Here is a 20571-nt window from a genome sequence, read left to right on the forward strand (position 1 = left end):
CTCGTCAACATATATGAAAATGTAAAATAAGGAATAACTCTACAAAAATAAGTTATTATTATTATTTTTTAATAAAGAAAGTCATCTATGCAACTTGTTCTCATTTTAACGGCGGTATAGAGACAATATAATAGCTGGCTTTTATCCGATATTGAGATTGATTGTGAAGGAACAAGGGTAGAGTCGAGAAGTTAGATCTAAAAGTGAAAATAATAAGATTGGCATGAACAACATTTAAAATCTCAATATAAAAATGTTTTTTTATTGTTTGATCATCATAAAATTGAAAAGGAAAGGTAAAAATGAAGCATCATGCATCATGTTGGGGCCAAATTGAATGGGGGGGGGGTACAAAAAACAAAAAATTAAAGGATCGAGGTTCTTGTGAAAATAAATTGGTCGAAATCATCTCGAATAATTAACTATGATAAACCATTTATAGTGTCGCGGAAGGATTTATCATCCTTCACTAATTGCTTCTTAATATTGCAAATGTTCGTCACTATAAAGACAATCTAATTTCATTTATTTGTATGAATTCTATACATTATCTTTAAAATAAGGGTATTACTAGATTAGTTATAAACAATAGATTATCTACATTTTATTCAGTAAATTTTGTTAGTCAACGAGGTGAATAGGCATTTTTATTTTTATTTTATTACTCAAGTATGATCAAACTTGCTCTGAAAATTTCCTAATATATGTGGATTTAATTTGTATTCATTAATAAGTTTGGTAGGAAAAACTTTAATTTGGTTTGAGAAAGTGTATCTGCGCTTCCTACCCATTTTACTGTGAATATTTCCTTGATTTTGATTAAGGGATTGTTGAATTCTTGTTTTGAAATAAATAGAAGAAAACGGATTTTTATTGATGTAATCTACAACCACAAAAAATTGCGTATATATATATATACACACACACTAATGGTTAAAAGTTCAAATACTCTCATATCTTCATACATTTTTTTTTTTTAACCATATATTCTTCAGAAAAATTGCTTTCAAATAATCACTTTCATAAGCACTTATCGAATAAAATTAGACATAAAAAAGAGAAATTAAATTTTGTTAAAAGTCAGATTTTATCAATAATTTAGTTTTTCATTATGGCATATGAGATATGGGACTGTTTGGTTTAGCTTAAAATGTTGATAAGTTGGTTTCTAATTACACATTTCTTGAGATCAATAAATTTTATCAATTCTTCAATCACACATTCTATCAATTTTATTGTAATAAAAATTTGATTTTTTAACAAAATCAAACAGGAACCTAGTTAATTCAAACGAAATTTAAAATATCCCCCCCCCCCCCCAACCAAAAAGGAAAAAAAAAAAAAAAAAAAAGGCCTTCTCTTTTGACTTTGAAGCTGCAAAATAACCAACCACAAATTACAACATTATATTTTTATGTGATTTTTATTACACTTGATATCAGTGGCAAATCCAGCATCAATGTTCAGTTAGGGCGGAGGTTGACTTTGACCGTTGACTGTCGACAATCAACGATCGTAAAGGCCTGATCCAATTGGCGGCCGATCGTTTATTAAAATTAGATTAAATAATATTAAAAATTATTCAATATATATGTAAATGAACTAAAATTTAGAAATCATATACATATGAAAATATAGTTCAATACAACCCAAAATGCTAAAAAAATAAACAATACAACCTTACTCCGTAGTTGTAAGTTTAGACAACTGAATTCTACGAAGTCGCATATTTTGAAAACGCTGCAATATTGATTTTTCCCTATTTCTTTTCTTTTAACTCGAATTAATAGCCTATGATTTCATTTCAGATCATCACAGAAGATGTGTGGATCTCAATTATGACTTTATGAGCCTCGAATCAATTCAATCATTCATTCCGAACAAAACATTTATTGATTGAATTAGTGAAATATGCATGAATAATTTTATTTTTCTAATAAATTGAATTAATAAACTACTTAATGGAGATTGAACTAAAAACTTCAATGGTTTATATCATTAGAATATTTTACTGGACTTTTTAATCCCAACTAATAAATTAATAAATAATAATGAACAAAAATAAGCATCAAAAAATGACAAAATTCATAATTTATTTATGCCATCCGGCCCATCCCCAATCCATCCATATTATATCTTCACAAATCACAAATTGATATTATAATTTATAAAGTAAATCTGTAAATCAGTAAATGCCCAAGCCCAAACCCAAACCCAACCTCAGGAAATAGCAATTTCTAAACCATCTATTAATTTATCTATAGACTATATATATCAATTAGCAAATATTGAAAAATTGTCCAACTTCACTACTCACCACTCACTGTCTCTACTAGCTTGTTCGGTGTTCGTTGCTCAGTTGCTGCGGACCTGCGGTGCTGCCGCTGCCACGAGCTGCCTCTTCATCGTCGAAGGGCGAACCGGCGAAGACGCGAAGTGCAATCTGCGTTATTGCGTCTGCCCTAGTTTGCTGGCGCTTGGAGTTGGCGGTAGTGGACTGGTTAGTACTTAGTGGTTAGTAATGTTTAGGCCTTTAGTTTAGCGAATAATCGATTATATGGTAATGGATTGGAAAATGCAAATTTGGGCTTTTTGGGCCTGATTTAAAAAAAAATGAGGCTTAAGCCAAAAAATTTGAAATTGTCGACTCAACAGCTGCCAGCACAATCAAGCAAGAAAAAATGTCATCTGAAAACAAACCAGTCAGTCCATCCTAGCTGGCCAATAGCTACATCCGCCACTGCCTGATGTTAAACATTTAAAGAACATTAGGCTGTTCAAATATTTGACTCGATCAAAACTCGATATGAATATATGGCAAACTGAAGAAAGCTATTGTGCTTGTTGTGAGTCATTTTGGAGCTCTCTAAAGGTTATCGATCAATATTTTTCTGTTACGTCTATTTCATGTCAATAACTTCGTATAAAAGAAGAAAAAATGAGAAAAATCAAAATAATAAATATTATTAACTAGTCATTACTAGAAACTTGAAAATTTGACTAAAATTGTAATAGTTATATTTGGTAAACTATGACCAAAAACTTTTGTCCACTTCAAAACACGTTAAATCCAAAGTCTAACCCTCAAAGGTCAAAACTCCCGTGCTTCTATTCCCAACAAATAAATTCCATTATCTAACTTTCCATTTTTACCCCTCCTCCACCCCCACCTACACCCCTTGAAACCCATTACTAGTCATTATTATACATGTAGTAATAATAAAAATAATATTGATATGGCTGTGACGTAAAGCCATTGGTTTCCGTGTTTGTGTTCAAAGAAAACCCACAAACCAAGAACAGAGAGAAACTGAAAATACAAAACAAAACAAACGGCTCAAAGAACAAGTTGACTTTGAGATCTGTTATGCTGTTCTATATACATGCATGAATATCTGCTTCTGTATCTATATATCTGTATATTTAACTACAGGTTTTGTGCTTCTTGAACTGTGGTTTAGGTGGTGAAAGCTGCAAAAATGGTTGGAGGTAGCAAATGGAGTAAAGCGAAGATGGCTCTTGGATTGAAGCTAAATATGTGTCTTTATGTCCCAAGAACCATAGAGGACGCGCCAGTGGTGGCATCACCGTCACCCCCGCCGCCGCAGCCTTCAGCTAGGAGGTTCTCGGATGCAGTATCTTTGTCTCCAACTCCGCCGCGAAATTCTGATTACGACCGGGTTCAAATGCCGACCACTCCGACGCCATCTTCCTCCGGCCTCCTCTTGCCTAAACACTCCTCTAAATCTTCCAAGGTACAAAAATACTAATGCATGCTTAATTGCTTGTTTTTGCATTTTAATGTTCAAATGCTGGTAAATTCTTATTATTAAGGAGTTTGTCATAAAATCATTTTCCATTCATGGTAAATTTATGATTATATTTCATTTTTCTTTTATAAACAAAAAAAGGGAATTCTCTGTAGTTTCTATATTGTTCTTCTCATCTTATTTTTCTATTAATTACCGAAAAAAAATTACTTTTTCTTTAGTTTCTATCATTAATTCTGGATTTTATTGACCCCGGTAATCTCAAATAAGCATCGATTAATGGAACCACAATATTGGTTAGATTTCTTTTACTTTTGTGACAGTGTAAAGAATTTTTTATTCTTATTTTTTGAATGAATAAATGAATGGTTGTTTTCTGACGGAGTTGTTGACTGAATTTGTTTATAGGGTGCCCCTTGTCACGTGGGGTAGATATTTGTAGGGATGGTGACAATGGTGATAACAATAATGACACATTTGATAAGTTGAACAGATTAGAATTAGCCTTTATTTATTTGGGATTAAAATTAAATTTCTAGTAGATTTTAATGTTGATGAAATGTGTGGCAAAAAAAGTTGTGAATTCCATAAAATGTGTGGTTATATTTAATTGTTAACTTTGACTTAGATTAAGGACTTGTTACGTAGAGATTTTGAGAATAGTTTTTTCGACCGTTTGAAGAAATGTGGGGGCTACCTGTGAGAGAAGAAGTCAAATATTATGGTTGGAATAGTGAAATAACAATCAAAAAATCAATTTTTTAGGGTGAAAAATCACTCCCAAACGCCTCCAAAATTTTGGATTTTAATTTCCGCTAACAAATGGCTTAAAGAAGAAAAATAAGCTAAAATCTTATCTATTTTTCTGCATTTTGCGGTAGAGTACATACACGACCGAAAACGCGGTATCATGCATTGTGATGTAGTTTTCGGTGTGAGGTGGGGATAAAGTGGTGGAGTCCCTTTTGAGGACAATAGTCATTGGCCTTGTTATAGAAGACTGAAAGGGGAGCAAACTGTGAACTTTTGTTTCCCTCTTTCCCAATCTGGGAGAGGAAAGATAGTGCTTTTCATGGTCAGCAACTCAACTGTTTTACACACATGAAAATACTCCTTTGGCTATTTCCTCACCTCTTTTTATGATATCAGTCTTCAACTTGACCATTTTTTCACAACTTTCATGCAATAACTTAATATCAAAAGTAAGGCCAAGGGTTGAAAAAGGAATGGAGACCTTATAGTCGCTAATGATTTCTACTTCTTTTGATACATTTGCTTTAAGTGATTTTTACGGACTTTTTAATGCCTCGAAAGCTTCATTATTGGTTTTTACAATTTGCTTATTGCCCTTTAAAGTTTACAATCATTTGAGGTTATCTTTTGTCTTACTTTACCTGATTAATTTACCCCTAGGTTTGGTGGTATATTTATTGATACTAGGATTAATAATAGTCTACGCCAGGTGCTCGGATGGTAGCAGAACTCTATTCAATGTAATGGCAGATTGATCACCTTAACACTGTATTCATCTATCTCACAATATTACACTTAAATTTGCTGGAAACCTAGGATAGCTGGAAAAACTACCTCATAATTAGTTGAAAATTTTACGTGTGGACTGATTAGATAGGAGCAGTAGACAGATGGTTTTTTGTTTTTCTCTTTGTCTTGGATTGTGGTAACGGTCAAGTCATGGCAATGTTGGCACATGTATGTGCCTTTTTGTTTACATTTATTGAATGTTTGGTAGAGAGTACTGGGCATTACTGGATAGTATAAGAATTAGCTAAAATCTTGTTCATAATAATGACGAGCCTTGTTCAATACTCGTGCCAAACATGAGCTTAAGCTCTTCATATTATGGCTTTGAATGTTGTGCGAGTAATTTGATTTTGATCTTATCTTTGATTGCAGAAAACCTGTGCAATATGCTTGGCGTCCATGAAACCTGGCCATGGCCATGCCATTTTCACTGCAGAATGCTCTCACACATTTCATTTCCATTGTATTACTTCTAATGTAAAACATGGAAAGCAAAGTTGTCCTGTTTGCCGAGTGAATTGGAAAGAAATCCCTTTTCAGAGTCCTACCACCAATATATCTCAGGGGAGAGTGAGAAGGAATCATGCTTCTTGTCCTCAAAATGATGCTTGGACGACCGATCAAAGACTACTCCCCCCTCCACGGGTGGACATCAATCGGCACTTTTCTTCCATTTTTCACACTACGGAACCTGACATCTTCGACGATGATGAACTTACTAATGACCAACCTTCTGTCACTGACAAAACCTCAACCAGTAATGACTTGACTATTGGACATTCTACTGGACTGATAGAGGTTAAAACGTACCCTGAATTTTCAGCTGTTCCAAAATCAGTGTGCCATAGTAATTTCACTGTTTTAATTCATCTCAAAGCTCCAGTTAGTTATGGATTACAACATTCTGGAATATGTGAGGGTGGCTTGCCATTAGCATCTCACACTTGTCGTGCTCCAGTTGATCTTGTGACCTTGCTTGATGTCAGTGGCAGCATGGCAGGTACGAAGCTTGCTTTGCTTAAACGAGCAATGGGGTTTGTGATTCAAAATCTAGGGCCTTCCGACAGGCTTTCAGTGATCGCCTTCTCCTCCACTGCTCGTCGTCTCTTTCCTCTTTGTAAAATGACCGGCAATGGAAGGCTTGAAGCATTACACGCTGTTAATTCTCTAAGTGCGAGTGGCGGGACAAACATTGCCCAGGGCCTTAGAAAGGCTGAAAAGGTGATGACCGAACGCAAGTGGAGAAATCCTGTTAGCAGTATTATACTGTTCTCTGATGGGCAAGACACTTATACTGTTATCAGGCCTAATGACGGCAATACTTGTACTGCTAATTCGTCGCTACTCCCAGTTTCTATGCATCTGAATGATGCTTCAAGTCTCCACATTCCCGTACATGCATTTGGATTTGGTGCAGATCATGATGCAGTCTCAATGCATTCTATCTCAGAATCTTCGGGGGGGACATTTTCTTTTATAGAGGCGGAGAGTGTAATTCAAGATGCTTTTGCACAATGCATTGGGGGGCTTTTGAGTGTTGTTGTACAGGAATTACATGTGGAAGTTGAGTGCATTAACCCCATGTTGCATCTCAGTTCAATAAAATCAGGAAGCTACAAGAACAGCTTAGCATCGGATGAAAGAAAGGGCATTATTGAAGTTGGAGATCTATATGCTGAAGAAGAAAGAGATTTTCTTGTAACACTGGATATTCCAGTCAATGGATCAAATGATGAGATGTCACTGCTAAAGATTAGATGTATTTACAAGGATCCCATTTCCAAAGTTCTGGTAACTCTAAATGCTGCAAATGACGTCAAAATTCAAAGGCCAATCGTAACTGGAACAATAGCAATTTCCATGGAAGTGGACAAGCAGCGGAACAGGCTCCAATCTGCAGAAGCCATAGCAGAAGCTAGGGTTGCTGCTGAACGTGGTGATTTAGCTTCTGCTGTGTCTGTCCTAGAGAATTGTCGTAGAAAATTATCAGAAACTGTATCAGCACAAGCCGGTGACAGATTGTGTGTCTTGTTGGATGCTGAATTACGGGAAATGCAAGAGAGAATGACCAACCTCCATGTTTATGAAACGTCTGGAAGGGCTTATGTTTTATCAGGGTTGAGCTCACATTCTTGGCAGAGAGCTACTGCACGCGGTGATTCAACGCACAGTATGAGCCAGGCTTATCTTACTCCTTCCATGGTTGACATGGTAAACCAATCGCAGACTATGTTGTTTGGGGGTCCATCTCCTCGATCTCCAACGAGGCCAACGCAGTCTTTCCCTGCACGACCACAGCCAAGGTGATTGCTAGGCTTGCCTATGCAAAATTTCCTCCAAGGTCCACCTAGTAGTACATCATTTTGTCGCATACTTATTTATTTCTATTTTCCTTTTTCCTGGACAACTTAAAATTGAGAAGGTTCACAGAAGATTCTGAATTCAGGGGTGTGTTTCAACTTCAAATGTAAATGAGTAACAATAGGGAGGGGTAAAAAGGTTTTAAGAATATGTCGAAATGATATTGTAACTTGGGTATAAAGAGAAGTGAGTTTTTTTTCTTTGAGAGCACATGGGGGTATAGCCTTGTAATTGTGGGGATACTGTGTTACTTTTGAACTCTATATATGCAAGTACTGTGATTTGATTCTTTTAATGAGTCTATTATTTTATCAAATCCTATCCTTGTTTCCATATTTCAAGTGATTTTTCGCCCAATAATTATCACTCTTTTCATTTTGGGGTGACTGATGGATCGTACCATTCAATTCCATTTTTTCATGCTTTTCCCAGAGGTCTAAAAAAAACTGCAATCAAGAGGACTTCCCTAATCTGTCATTCCCGAAAGGAAGAGCATTTAATTCTTTTTCCTTTCTGTATGGACAAGTTTGTCGTAAATTTCATAAGGCTTACTAGAATAACATGAGATGTGCAGCATCATCAATTTGCTCTATTGGGACTTCATTAAAATGTCTGCAGATCTTAACCTACACTCCTGTAAGTATTTCTCGGATGAGATGGAGTATAATGTCCACGTGGTTAGTTCTCGTGAAAGACTTGGTTCTTTGCCAACTGAATGGAACTTTGGTCGTCACTGTGTACTCAGCTTCTGTTGTAGATAACCTTTCGCCAAGTAGCCTTTCGGGAGTCTACATCACCTGCACTCGCACCATCACATAATTTTCCTCTCTTCTTCTGTTCTGTGTTGCTGATTGCCGGCTAGTCTAAGTTTTGTGCTAGGAAGGTTAACACAGGTTTGGCACTCCTTACCTTAAACTTTTCCAGAACTCTAGCAATGAAGTCCACCGTGAAAATCAACTCCATTTCAACCCTGTTTGATTTCTCAGGTATAATTTTGGCTTCAATTTTCGGCCAAATCGATTGGAGTTATGGTCGGAGCTTGGGTGGGTTTCGAAGAGGGAAGTGAGGGTTTCAAGGTGGTATGTTGGTCTGGTGCCCAAGGTGGCCGGAGGGTGGAGTTTTGGTGGTGGAGGAGGAGTGGAGGAAGGGGGAGAGGAGAAGAAAGAAATGATTTTTTAATTTTTTTAATTTATTGGACTGATTTATATTTTTTCAAAACGTTTGGAAGAATTTACCGGACTTTGAAGCAACATGGGAACCGTACCACACCATCCAGTAGCAGTTTCCCGAGTTCCACCTTGAGGGCAAGGTGGATTTTGGGATAGGCGGAAATGAAAGGCCCCCGGTCAACTTCACATACGTGAGGAGGAAGAAAGGGGAAAAGGCGGTTAGCAACAAACTAGATGGGGCACCTGATCAATTAGTTGGTTAAGAAGGGTAGATTAGAAAATTGAGTCAAAGGGAGGGAGATGGCTATAAATGTAATGGGAAGGGTGTTATTTCATTCATTCACGTTTTCTTGGTTGTAAGTCTTAGGGGAGAGACCAGGCCTCTTGAATTCTTTTTTTTTCTTCCCCCTCCCCCCCCCCCCCCCCTTGGGCAAGGGTTGGGGCGGGGGCTCTGACGATGACCCAAAACAAACGCGCTACCAAGCTGAGTCACATCCCTTAAATTGTTCTACAGTGTCATTGTAGAGAATTCCTGTCTTGTTTTCCACATCCTTAGTTGACGTCGACAACATTGTCGATGATTGTCCCATCGATGTTGCCAAAATTTTGGGGTGATTTTTTTATCTTGTGGTTATTGGTGTTGTGCAAATGATGATAATGGTGGGATGTTGTTAAATTATGTGGTGGTCATCGAATCTTTGACTAGTGACTGTACATTTACTAGTGATATTAATCAAATGGTTTGAAATCAATTCTAATGGGTTTGTTACCAGTTGATATTGATCTATTACTTATGAAATATGACCAGTGACTTGATAACCTCTGTCTATGACATGTGATATGTACTATGGCCTATAAATTTAAATTTGTGACTTGTTATTATTACACAAAATATGTAAATTTGATTTGTGAATAGATTGGACTAGTTATAATTTATCCATAACCCGTTTATACTGGTTTGTGACTATATGATCTGACACGTGACATGTGACCTAGTATTTGTGACCTATGAAAATTAAAATGTGACTAGTAGCACCGCAACCACCACTCCATCCCCACCTGCATAATCATCACCACCATCAAAACTCTAGATCTAAAATCTAATTCACCCTAATACCTAAAACCCTAAATCCTAAATATACCACAACCTCCAGCACCACCACCACCACCACCATATCACCACCTACACCATCACCATCTACATGACAAATCTGGTCAGAGAACAAAAAACCCACCACATTCAGCAAATTTGGTCAAAAAAATAAGGTCAACCACATGGCGGTGTCATTGGTAGATAGATGATGGGAAGAAAGAGAAAGTGGGGATTCCGATAAAGAAAGGGAGTGGGGATAAAGAGAGGAGATAGAGAAGAGATATGTGAAATAAAATTAGGGCATGAGGTAAAATGGGGTTGGGGTGAGGTGTGGGCCGGTGCGTGGGTGTATTTTAACTTAAGTAATTAATATTTAACAGATGAATTATCATCTGATTTTTGAAGGAAAAAATTCTAAATGTTAATTTTGAAAAGTTGTCTCCAAACACGGCCCTCCCTGTAATTTCCACTTCTCAAGATTCAAAGTCTAATAGTTAGTTTTTCGACGTTCATTTCCTTTCTCTTGTAATTAAGATAATTCTTGAAATTTTTTCACACCAAAGGTAGCTTTTCAATTACTGTATCCATTTGGAAAGTTTAACTCAAGATCATCCCCTCGGCGTGAATCTTATGAAACATCACTTGAAGTTCTTGCATTTGAGTGATTACAGTTTTTGAGTCCGCTGATTTATAATTTAAGAATCTACTGACAATGAACCTTTTGGCCCCCGACAACTTGAGCTTTATATTTTCTGTCAAAAGACTCCCACAAGTCCTTTGCAATTTTTATTGTACTATACACGTATAACGAATTTGCTAGGCTATTATGATATAGTTTCGGCACAAAAAATTCGAATGTTTTCTTGCATCAAGCCCACTGATTGCTTGAACATCTCCTTCACCCTCATTAAGTTTTGGAACAACCTCAGTCAAAAATCTCGTAAGATTCAAAATGGTCAGGTAAAAATAACATTTACTAAAAATTTGATTTTAATTCCTACTAGTCAATAATAGGCCTTCAACTCCAAAACTAGAAATAGGAGATGTATATTGAAGAAGAGAAACAAGAAATTAATCTCTATGTATATGCGTATACCGATAACACCTATACTTTTGTGATTAAATCACAAACACAATTTATGGAGCGCTAAACATTGAGATCATATTTCAACACGTTGCATTGTTTCAATATGCTGCAAGTACACTAGTATCACTGCTCAGAAGATGCTATTATGCGATTTGGACAAAATTACTCATACCAAATAGTGAAATTATTGACTACGGTCTCTTTACATAACAAGATGCCAATACTTAATTGATTGTCAACTATTAATTCTCGATTAAAATAGCAATCGTGTCACACTAAAAATTTTCTTTTAATCTATCCTCGTTTTGAAATATTTTCAAAATTCATTTCTTTCCTAAAACCCATATTTCCTTGAGCCTTCAAATTTGTAGCAAAAATTTTCTTGATTATGTGATTTTTCTGTTTAATATTGGAAAGTCTTCTTTTTAAAATTAGAGATTATGATTATGTGAATGTTGAATATTGGTGATATTTGGGATGGATTATTGAAATCTTGATTTCTATCAGTTAGTTAAACAATTAGTTATGATTCTACCCATTTGTAAAAATTAGTAGTTATTTTCTTATCAATTAGTATTTAATTGTCACTTTAGGTTTATTTTAGTGTGAAGTGCTAATAGGGAGATTCTTTAAAAGAGAAATATTTCTTAGAAAATGTTGACGAGGAGATATCGAATAAAATGGATTTTGATATTGCACAATTTGCTACAAATCCTAGAATAAGGAAGAGGATGATCATCTTATTAATGGTGTTGCTATGCCATTTTTAGCATTGTCATAATATCATTAAATTCATAATCGAAAGTTCGACCTTGATTAAATTTTGCCCGCATTGGACGAAATTTCTAGTTCTGCCCCTACTTTTTGGGACAATTGACCCTACTGCCCTCGCTTAAATTCGCCAATGACCAAGGAAGCAACATGTATACCCAATGGATTTTATTTTGTTTACAATTTCAAACAAGCTTCTGTCATGAAATGGAAGATAACAAACCATGAAACAAATTGAAGTTCAGTGGTCAATTTGAAACGTACTTAAAATTTTAGGACTGTTTGAAGTTTTTTACCCTCGGGACCACGCAAGTCCACGTGGGAACAGCCCTTTTCTCTAGCTGATCTTTTGTCTCTGTGCTGACAAATTCTTTACTTAAAAAAGGTTGAACCCCAACTTTAAGGCTCTCCATGGATTCTTTCCTAGGTCATCGTGGAGGAAATAAATCGCAAGATGTGCCTTCCAGGAGTCAGGGTGGAGAGCATATGGATAGGCCAAGACTGTTAACCCATATGGTAACTCCCGCTTGCAACAAAGTCAATTCCACCTTGCGGGGAATCGAACTCTGCACATTACCGCGCTGAGCCCTATCCGCCCTTCCCTTTGTCACTGGGAGATATGCGCGACAAATTCTTTACTTGTCACCCTCTCTCCCTCTCTCTCTCTCCCGTCTATTTCTCTCTCTTCTATTCTTCTTCTTTAGAAGAATTTCTCATCAAGTATTTTTATTGAGCTTTGCTCCATGTGAAGTGATACATACAGTTGCGTGTATGTGTTAATTTGTAGAAAGACAGATCAAAGAAGTAAATATTGGAGGTCAATGTGATTCATTCTAGTTCATTATTATTTCAAAGGTATGCCACTGATTCCTGCTTCGTTAATGTTATTATAGAGATGTGACGATGATTAAACTATATTTCCGGCCCAATTCCTAATGGAATGGGACAATGTCCCAATTTGATAGAGATGAATAGATAATATTATATGAAAATCAACTGGTGATTTTCTTCGGAAATAAGAAACATAAAAATGGACTCTTCTATTCTTCTTCTTTAGAAGAATTTCTCATCGAGTACTTTTATTGAGCTTTGCTCCGTGTGAAGTGATACATACAGTTGCGTGTATGTTGTTAATTTGTAGAAAGACAGATCAAAGAAGTAAATATTGGAGGTCAATGTGATTCATTCTAGTTCATTATTATTTCAAAGGTATGCCACTGATTCCTGCTTCGTTAATGTTATTATAGAGATGTGACGATGATTAAAATATATTTCCGACCCAATTCCTAATGGAATGGGACAATGTCCCAATTTGATAGAGATGAATAGATAGTATTATATGAAAATCAACTGGTGATTTTCTTCGGAAATAAGAAACAGAAAAATGGATATTATTTGTTATAAATGTACTAAACGGTCACCAATTTAATTTTTTTAACATTAATGCACCGATGTTGAAGAAAGTATTGAAATTTTGAAAGAAATTAAGTAGTGAATTTTAATTTTTTAGCTTTCGATGTAAAGTGACTATCAATGTTTTGGGACATCTTTTGGAAAGCACCAGCTAGATATTTAATTTTAAACATCAGTTTTGCAGTCTCTACTTCAAATTAACGACATAGTTAAAGGTGGGTTGATTGCTTAGCTCCTAATGGAATTTCCCAGCAAAAGAAGAAGAAATATTCAATTTTTCAATCAACCGACTGATGACCCTTCTTCGAGAGAAACAAGAATGTCTTTTTACCACGCATAATCTAGTGGGACCCTTGAAAAACAAAAGTCTACCGTTCTGCTAAACAACTTTCTACATATGTCTTAGAAGCAAAGTATTTTTTAACGTTGAGATGTATGTACGTACATTGGACCTTCCAAAATTTTAAATACTTGCCATTTTCAATCAGAAATTAAGTAGTGAATTTTAATTTTTTAGCTTTCGATGTAAAGTGACTATCAATGTTTTGGGACATCTTTTGGAAAGCACCAGTTAGATATTTAATTTTAAACATCAGTTTTGCAGTCTCTACTTCAAATTAACGACATAGTTAAAGGTCGGTTGATTGCTTAGCTCCTAATGGAATTTCCCAGCAAAAGAAGAAGAAGAAATATTAAATTTTTCAATCGACCGACTGATGACCCTTCTTCGAGAAAAACAAGAATCTCTTTTCCCACACATAATCTAGTGGGACCCTTGAAAAACAAAAGTCTACCGTTCTGCTAAACAACTTTCTACATATGTCTTAGAAGCAAAGTATTTTTTAACCGTTGAGATGTATGTACGTACATTGGACCATTCCAAAATTTGAAATACTTGCCATTTTCAATCGTAGACATGAAAGAATAATTGAATATAAAAGAATCAATGATTTAATAACCAATATTAGATAGTATAATCTACATAAATACTCTTCTCTGCACTGTATTTAATTGAGTTAGTATCTATTTTGATTGTTCAGGGGTCCCTTTCGGGTTTGAAAAGCGGTACCTTTCAGAAAGCTTGGTTGATGGTCCTTGGTTTATCTTTTTTTTTTTTTTTTTTTTTTTTTTGAGGGTCTTTTTTTTTTTTTTTTTTTTTTTTTTTTTTTTTTTTTTGGATTCACATCATAATTCATAACCCACGAGTCTTTATCAGTTTTTCTTATCTATTTTGCTGTCAGATGTCGATTTTGCAGTTCCTTTTTGGCCTATTTTTCGAGATTTCTTGAGGGGTCAGCCTTTATCTTGATAATTATAATTTTTGGGTGAGCATTAGCTTTCACCTGGTGTTTAATTCTTCAAGTCTGAAAAATAAAGCTGGGATGATAATGTGTTTTTTGGTTTCTCTTACTTGATCAAGACATTGGATCGATAAAAAAAATCACATGACAGTAACGTGTCATAAAAGCTTATGGTTTTGATTATTCTTCGTGTACGGTCTGATTCAATTTCAGGTCTCTTCAGTAACTTCGGAATTTTTTTGTCTCAAATTTATGGAATGTTTATATATGTTTCTTGGAAGTAATGTTACTCCCTTTCTTGGATTCGAATTTACTACAAGAACTCTGGTTTATAGCCAGTTGTTCAAAGTGAGAATAGTCCTTGACCGAGCATTGTGGCATTGCCTTAACGTGCAATAGCTTATGCAAGTATCTTGAATAGTTGTGAACTTGAAAACACATTTGGTAAATATCTTGGTAACAATTGCGCTTCTTACGCATGAATAGGAATTTCCTGCAGAGAAAGTTATCGGACTCAATTTTCTGGAACGAGGAAGATCAGCTCTATGAACACCATAAAGTAAGATATTGATGCTGGCTCCAAGTGTCCCAAATGAATGTAAGTTCTCTTTTCTACTTTGGAAATTGGAGGAAAGGTCTTCTGGTAGAAACATGCTCGGGATATTGTTAATTTCGTGTTCTTTTACGATTCCTTTTAAAGAGTTCAAAATATTTATCGTGCCCATTATGCGAAATGAAACCAGTAAGATATCATCATTCTGAATTTGGATGTGTATTTGTGGTTTCATTTTAGGTTGGACTTGAACACATGACACTCCAAGTGGAACTGGCGCTTCTTTTCATCATAGCCGTAGTCTGGATTCAGCATACCCTTTGCGGTTAGTAGAACTCTGCATTCCTCCTAAACCCTCTATCAAAGCCCATTTCATTCTCTTTTGGTTTAACATCCCCAACGAGGCCCTGTTATGGAATGTTTGGTAAGGAGGATTAGATAGCACTGCGAAAATAATCTAAAAATCTTGTTCGTTATGCTATTCAGTCTTGTTCGATACAACATATCAAAGATACATTTTCCAGAGGTTTTGAATAACGAAATTTGCTTATTGTTGGTTTACCATTTGGCAGATGAAACTTCAAGGACGTCTGAAAAAAACAAGTGGACTTGCACTTGTTCTATTGCACAACAAGCGAATATGAACTTTGTCCTAGCAAACTGCTCGTCATCCTGTGATTGCAGGCCTGGTATTATTTATCCTATAACTCTCTCACCAATTCAGATTGTTATTGCTATATTTTTGTCTAACAAATTCACTCAATCTGTAAAAATTTCCATTATCCACCAATATCTTAACTTATCTTACTAGGTATTCATGTGCTCTAGATGAAGCTAGTCATTCTACAATGAAGTCTCAGCTGCTATTAATTTTAGAACCAAGGAGAAAAAGATTTAGATTCAGACAAAGATTTAGGATACTTGTTATTTGCAAGAAAAACTACTATACACTGACTCCTATGACTCTAGAAGTTTTAATAGTCAAGTCTACAAAAACTAATTATACATTATAAGGTTTTCTACTTTCATACATCTGCTTACTGTCTTCCTTCAGTAGCAAAGAATGTAAATTAATAATTAAAGAAGCATATTTATATTTGAATTTTTCCTTTATTGGAATCTCAGATTGCAATCTAGACTACATCCTTTTAACACAAGCTCTTGCTGATAGTAATAGTTTTATTTCTTCACCATAAAAACAATGAATAGTGCATTTACTAAGATTTCATGCATTTTGCTCTTTGAAATATTTATGTATATCGATCTTCCCCAATCAGTTCATGAGATGATTTGATTCATTTCTCGTTAGTTCATTCTAAAACTCCTGTATATAATTCACTAGTGTCTCATTCTTCATATTTCAAGAAAACATAATTTTGCTTACTGTTTGTATGATCTGTAGATGCAGGAGGATCAAGTGAAAGCAGATGGACATGTACTTGTGCTGCTGATAGGTTGCCTAGAGTGGTAGGGGAAGATAGTAATAGTGGCTGTTTTACGTCATGCGATTGCAACTCTGGTACTTGTTTCGAGGCTTCATAGATTACTAGGAATTGACAATTACCAATTTATTTGGAATTAGCAGCTTTGAGACAAATAAACTTTCCGTAGCCAACTGTGTGTTGTATGCAATTATGAATATTCTTCTGTCAAGAATCTGAAAAGTACTTTTTCCTGGACGTCAATGTAACATTTTGCTTAAATTGTTGAATTCCTCATTTTCCTTATTTCTGGGCTTGTGCAACTGCAAGACTGAGATATTATTATGTACTGTTTATTGTGTCATAATAGGGACTTTAAGTGCAAAGAAGCATTGGAAGGAGCAGATCTTGAGCAAAGTTGTTGTGATAGTTCTCTTACTCTGTGCAGCATTCATAACTATTGCATTCATTGCTACAATGTTATGGCATATCTATCGAAAGGATAAACATCCCGTTCAATTGCCTCTATTCTCATCGGATGGACAAACAAGCTGCGGCAGTGGTACCAACTTGATAAACCAGGGGACTTCTTCAATGGCTGAATGTAAAGGTCGTGTAGGTTCATCCATGAAACCCTTCATAGGTAAACTTCCATAATTTTCATATTTTGATGTGTTCTTGTACCCTTTAGGGATTTTAAATCTCTCTCTCTCTTATTTTATCAATTTATCCTATGTGCATATTTGGTCGGAGGATTAGATAGCACTATATAGTATTAATGAAGAAAAGAAGATAAAGTCATCTTCATTAGAATCCAGTAGTGTGCCAAACATGCATTGAAGTGTTTGACTAACTTGTGTTTTGAAGTTCAGATGATAACTTTTTCTGCTCTTCAATTAAATTTGTGCAATTATTCAAATAAATCAGACTTGATGGTTGTTTATCGAAGTCTCTTTTGATATTTTCTCTTTCTCTTTCTGTTGTCCTAAAGGATGCATTCCGAATACATCCTTCCAATTCAGAAGCAAAGCTGGAGCAATACACGGAACGATTATACAGTTCTCATATTCTGAATTGGAAAGTGCAACAAACAATTTCTCTGAAGCTAATGTGATTGGAGTTGGAGGAAGCAGCCATGTCTACATTGGTCATCTCAAAAATGGAAGAATCGTTGCAATTAAGCGAATAAAAACTAAGGCGGGGCCAGATGCAGAATATGTTTTCTTAACTGAGGTACAACTGATCTGCCACAAACAGCTATTCTGTACGTGATTGAACACAACAGGCTTTCTTACACATATAGAACCTCACGCATTATAATGTTGATACATCATTGCTTCTTGTGCTCAGATAGAATTGATATCAAGACTTCATCATTGTCATGTGGTGCCTTTGCTTGGATATTGCTCAGATCATCAGGGAAAGCATGCTGAGAGGCTGCTAGTGTTTGACTACGTGCCTAACGGTAATCTCAGGGAGTGTTTAGATGGGGATTCAGGGCAATTTCTGGACTGGAGCACTCGTATTTCAATAGCTCTTGGAGCAGCGCGTGGCTTGGAATATCTTCATGAAGCAGCTGCACCAAGAATTTTGCACAGAGACGTTAAATCCACTAATATTCTTTTGGATGAGAATTGGAAAGCCAAGGTAAGTAAAAAATAAAAAATCATTAGTTATGAGTAAAACTTTGTGAATCAGACGACAAAGATGACTTATTCAATATTGATCATGCAGATTACTGATCTTGGCATGGCTAAACACCTGAATAATGACGGGATTCAAAGTTGTTCCAGTTCTCCAGCCAGAATGCAAGGCACTTTTGGTTACTTTGCACCAGAGTACGCAATAGTTGGAAAAGCTTCCTTGAAGTCTGATGTATTCAGTTTTGGTGTGGTTCTTCTCGAACTCATCACTGGTCGGCATCCCATCCACAAGTCTGAAAACAAAGGCGAACAAAGTCTCGTAATATGGGTATGGATAATCAGTTTCTTAGTCCTTTGGCAAGAAAATCCTTCCACTGGCTGGCTCTGTTTTATTTCTTCGAAGTGGAAGTCACCATTTTTGAACTTTAAATTGTATCTTCAATCCCATACTCTTATTTGAATGAACATTTTGAAGTTGTTTTCTTGTACTCTCAATCTTTATTGTGATTTGTAATGTTAATTGTGTGCCTTTACTGTTTCTGCAGGCAACACCGCGTTTGCATGACAGTAGGCGAGTGATTTCTGAGTTGCTGGACCCACGTCTCAAAGGGACTTTCCCAGAAGATGAGATGCAAGTAATGGCTTACTTAGCCAAGGAGTGCTTATTATTGGATCCTGATTCTCGACCAACCATGAGTGAGGTTGTCCAAATTCTTTCAGCTGTTGCACCAGAGAAATCTAAAAGAAAAAGCTTGCAACTTCATTCTTTTAAGGTAATCGTTGGCATGCCACTACAACTCTTTGATGCTTATCATGTGTCTATCATGTGAGTCGTAACTCCATGTTTGTGTTATGCATTAATCTTCTTTTTCTCATTAACGTGCTGTAAGTTTTAACCCTGCACCAATAGCATTTGATTTGTTAAGTCATGGTGGAAACTTATAGGGCTGTGGATGAAATTCATCCAAGCTTTCCCATTCTTTTCACATCTAGAAAATGACGATCTGAGATGGCTCAAAATGACCGGAATTCATTCCATGATCGGGAAATTATGTTATTTCCTTCTATCATGCATGGAAATGAATTGATGAAATATAATAAGGAAAAAATGTAATATCTGCAGATGATAATCCAAGATCCTCTTCAAATGCTTGGAAAATTTTCAGATCACTTTCTGAGACTCTGGAGACAAGCAGATAACTTGTCTCCAGTCTGTCCAAAATGCCACTTTCACCATTTTGGCATCCATTGCTTCAATTGCAAGAAGCTTGTTAACCCTATTGCAACCGAGAATTTTTGTAGACTTCATATCAAAGTGCATGGACGTTAGGACTCGTGCATTTGATTGGCCACATAATTACTATCTTTAGCTGACTATAATATTATATGGTTCGTGTTAGACTCGCAGGAAGGCAGTCTCTGCAATCCAGCGTCAGAAGTGGCTCGACCTCAATATATGTGTACCCTTATGCTAGAATTTCCATAATCACTATTTCTATCTTTTTAAGGCTCATGGTTTGCCAAGCAATATTTCTATAATAATGCAGTCAAGTATTTTGGCTATTGTAAGTTAACAAATTTTTTTGTCATTTCTGTCACGTACAGTATTCATCCATCGATGCCACAGAAATTGGAAACTCTGATAAGTACGATGAAGAACTTCTTCAGCCCATTGCAATTGAGGAAATCAAGCAAATTACATCGGAACAACCAGCTCGATCCTCACTGCCTCCCAACGTCATTACTAATCTCTGTGTCAACGAGAGTGAGAGAGAAGCAAATAATCCTTCCACTGATATGGAAATATTGATGCTTACCTCAAGGTCGAAAAAGTGGGATGCGACAGAGGATGAAATAGTGGACTTAACTGAACCCCGGTTTGAATCATTCAGTTTACCTAACATCAACTCTCAAATATTANATTTTTTTTTTTTTTTTTTTTTTTTTTTTTAGTTTTTGAATGTAAATAATTAGAAAAGTTGGTTTCTTTCTCATTCAGACTCGGTGGGTCGTTGTTTACTTAATTGCTTCTTGTATTGACAGATACGGTTCCATGAATGTTACAGAGATTTTAGTACTTAATTCTTGGAACAGAAAAATAGTAATTTATAGACTCGTTTGTGTTTTTCTCCAAAGAGAGGTGATGTTTATCATGTACATATTCGACCATGATTTATTTTTATTATATTGAAATCATTTCAACCAAAAATGTAAAAATTGCTTTGTGCACATGTTCTAGCTGTTCGTTTAGGCTGCTCCTGTGAAGGCTTGACTGTTAGTTGAAGGTGTAACATGAGAAAATGCATATAAATCAGTAACTATTTCTTGACTATTGGTAGCTAAATATTCTCATAGCAGTCATGGATTGGTTTCTAGCTCCGCCTCTGTCGACAAAAATATTACTAACACCAAGCTCCGCAACACCATCACCTCCACATTGAAGATTA

The 20571-nt window shown here is 35.8% G+C and overlaps 2 protein-coding genes across 2 annotated transcripts; both read left to right on the plus strand.

Annotated features, from left to right (window-relative positions):
• Positions 1 to 3231: 3231 nt before the first annotated feature.
• LOC111393490 lies at positions 3232 to 7968 on the plus strand. The gene is made up of 2 exons (XM_023019038.1): positions 3232 to 3755; positions 5685 to 7968. The coding sequence occupies exons 1-2, from the start codon at positions 3480 to 3482 to the stop codon at positions 7617 to 7619; spliced, it is 2211 nt and encodes a 736-aa protein (XP_022874806.1). The 5' UTR covers positions 3232 to 3479; the 3' UTR covers positions 7620 to 7968.
• A 6417-nt stretch (positions 7969 to 14385) lies between these two features.
• On the plus strand, positions 14386 to 20077 carry LOC111392980 (receptor-like serine/threonine-protein kinase NCRK). Its single transcript, XM_023018389.1, has 11 exons — positions 14386 to 14531; positions 14994 to 15105; positions 15301 to 15385; positions 15633 to 15749; positions 16463 to 16579; positions 16852 to 17124; positions 17473 to 17714; positions 17832 to 18128; positions 18216 to 18452; positions 18670 to 18897; positions 19730 to 20077. Exons 2-11 carry the CDS (start codon positions 15100 to 15102, stop codon positions 20075 to 20077), a joined length of 1950 nt encoding a protein of 649 aa, XP_022874157.1. The 5' UTR covers positions 14386 to 14531; positions 14994 to 15099.
• Positions 20078 to 20571: the final 494 nt, after the last annotated feature.

Source organism: Olea europaea, chromosome 4, assembly GCF_002742605.1.
Source record: "Olea europaea var. sylvestris chromosome 4, O_europaea_v1, whole genome shotgun sequence".
NCBI classification, from domain to species: Eukaryota; Viridiplantae; Streptophyta; class Magnoliopsida; order Lamiales; family Oleaceae; genus Olea; species Olea europaea.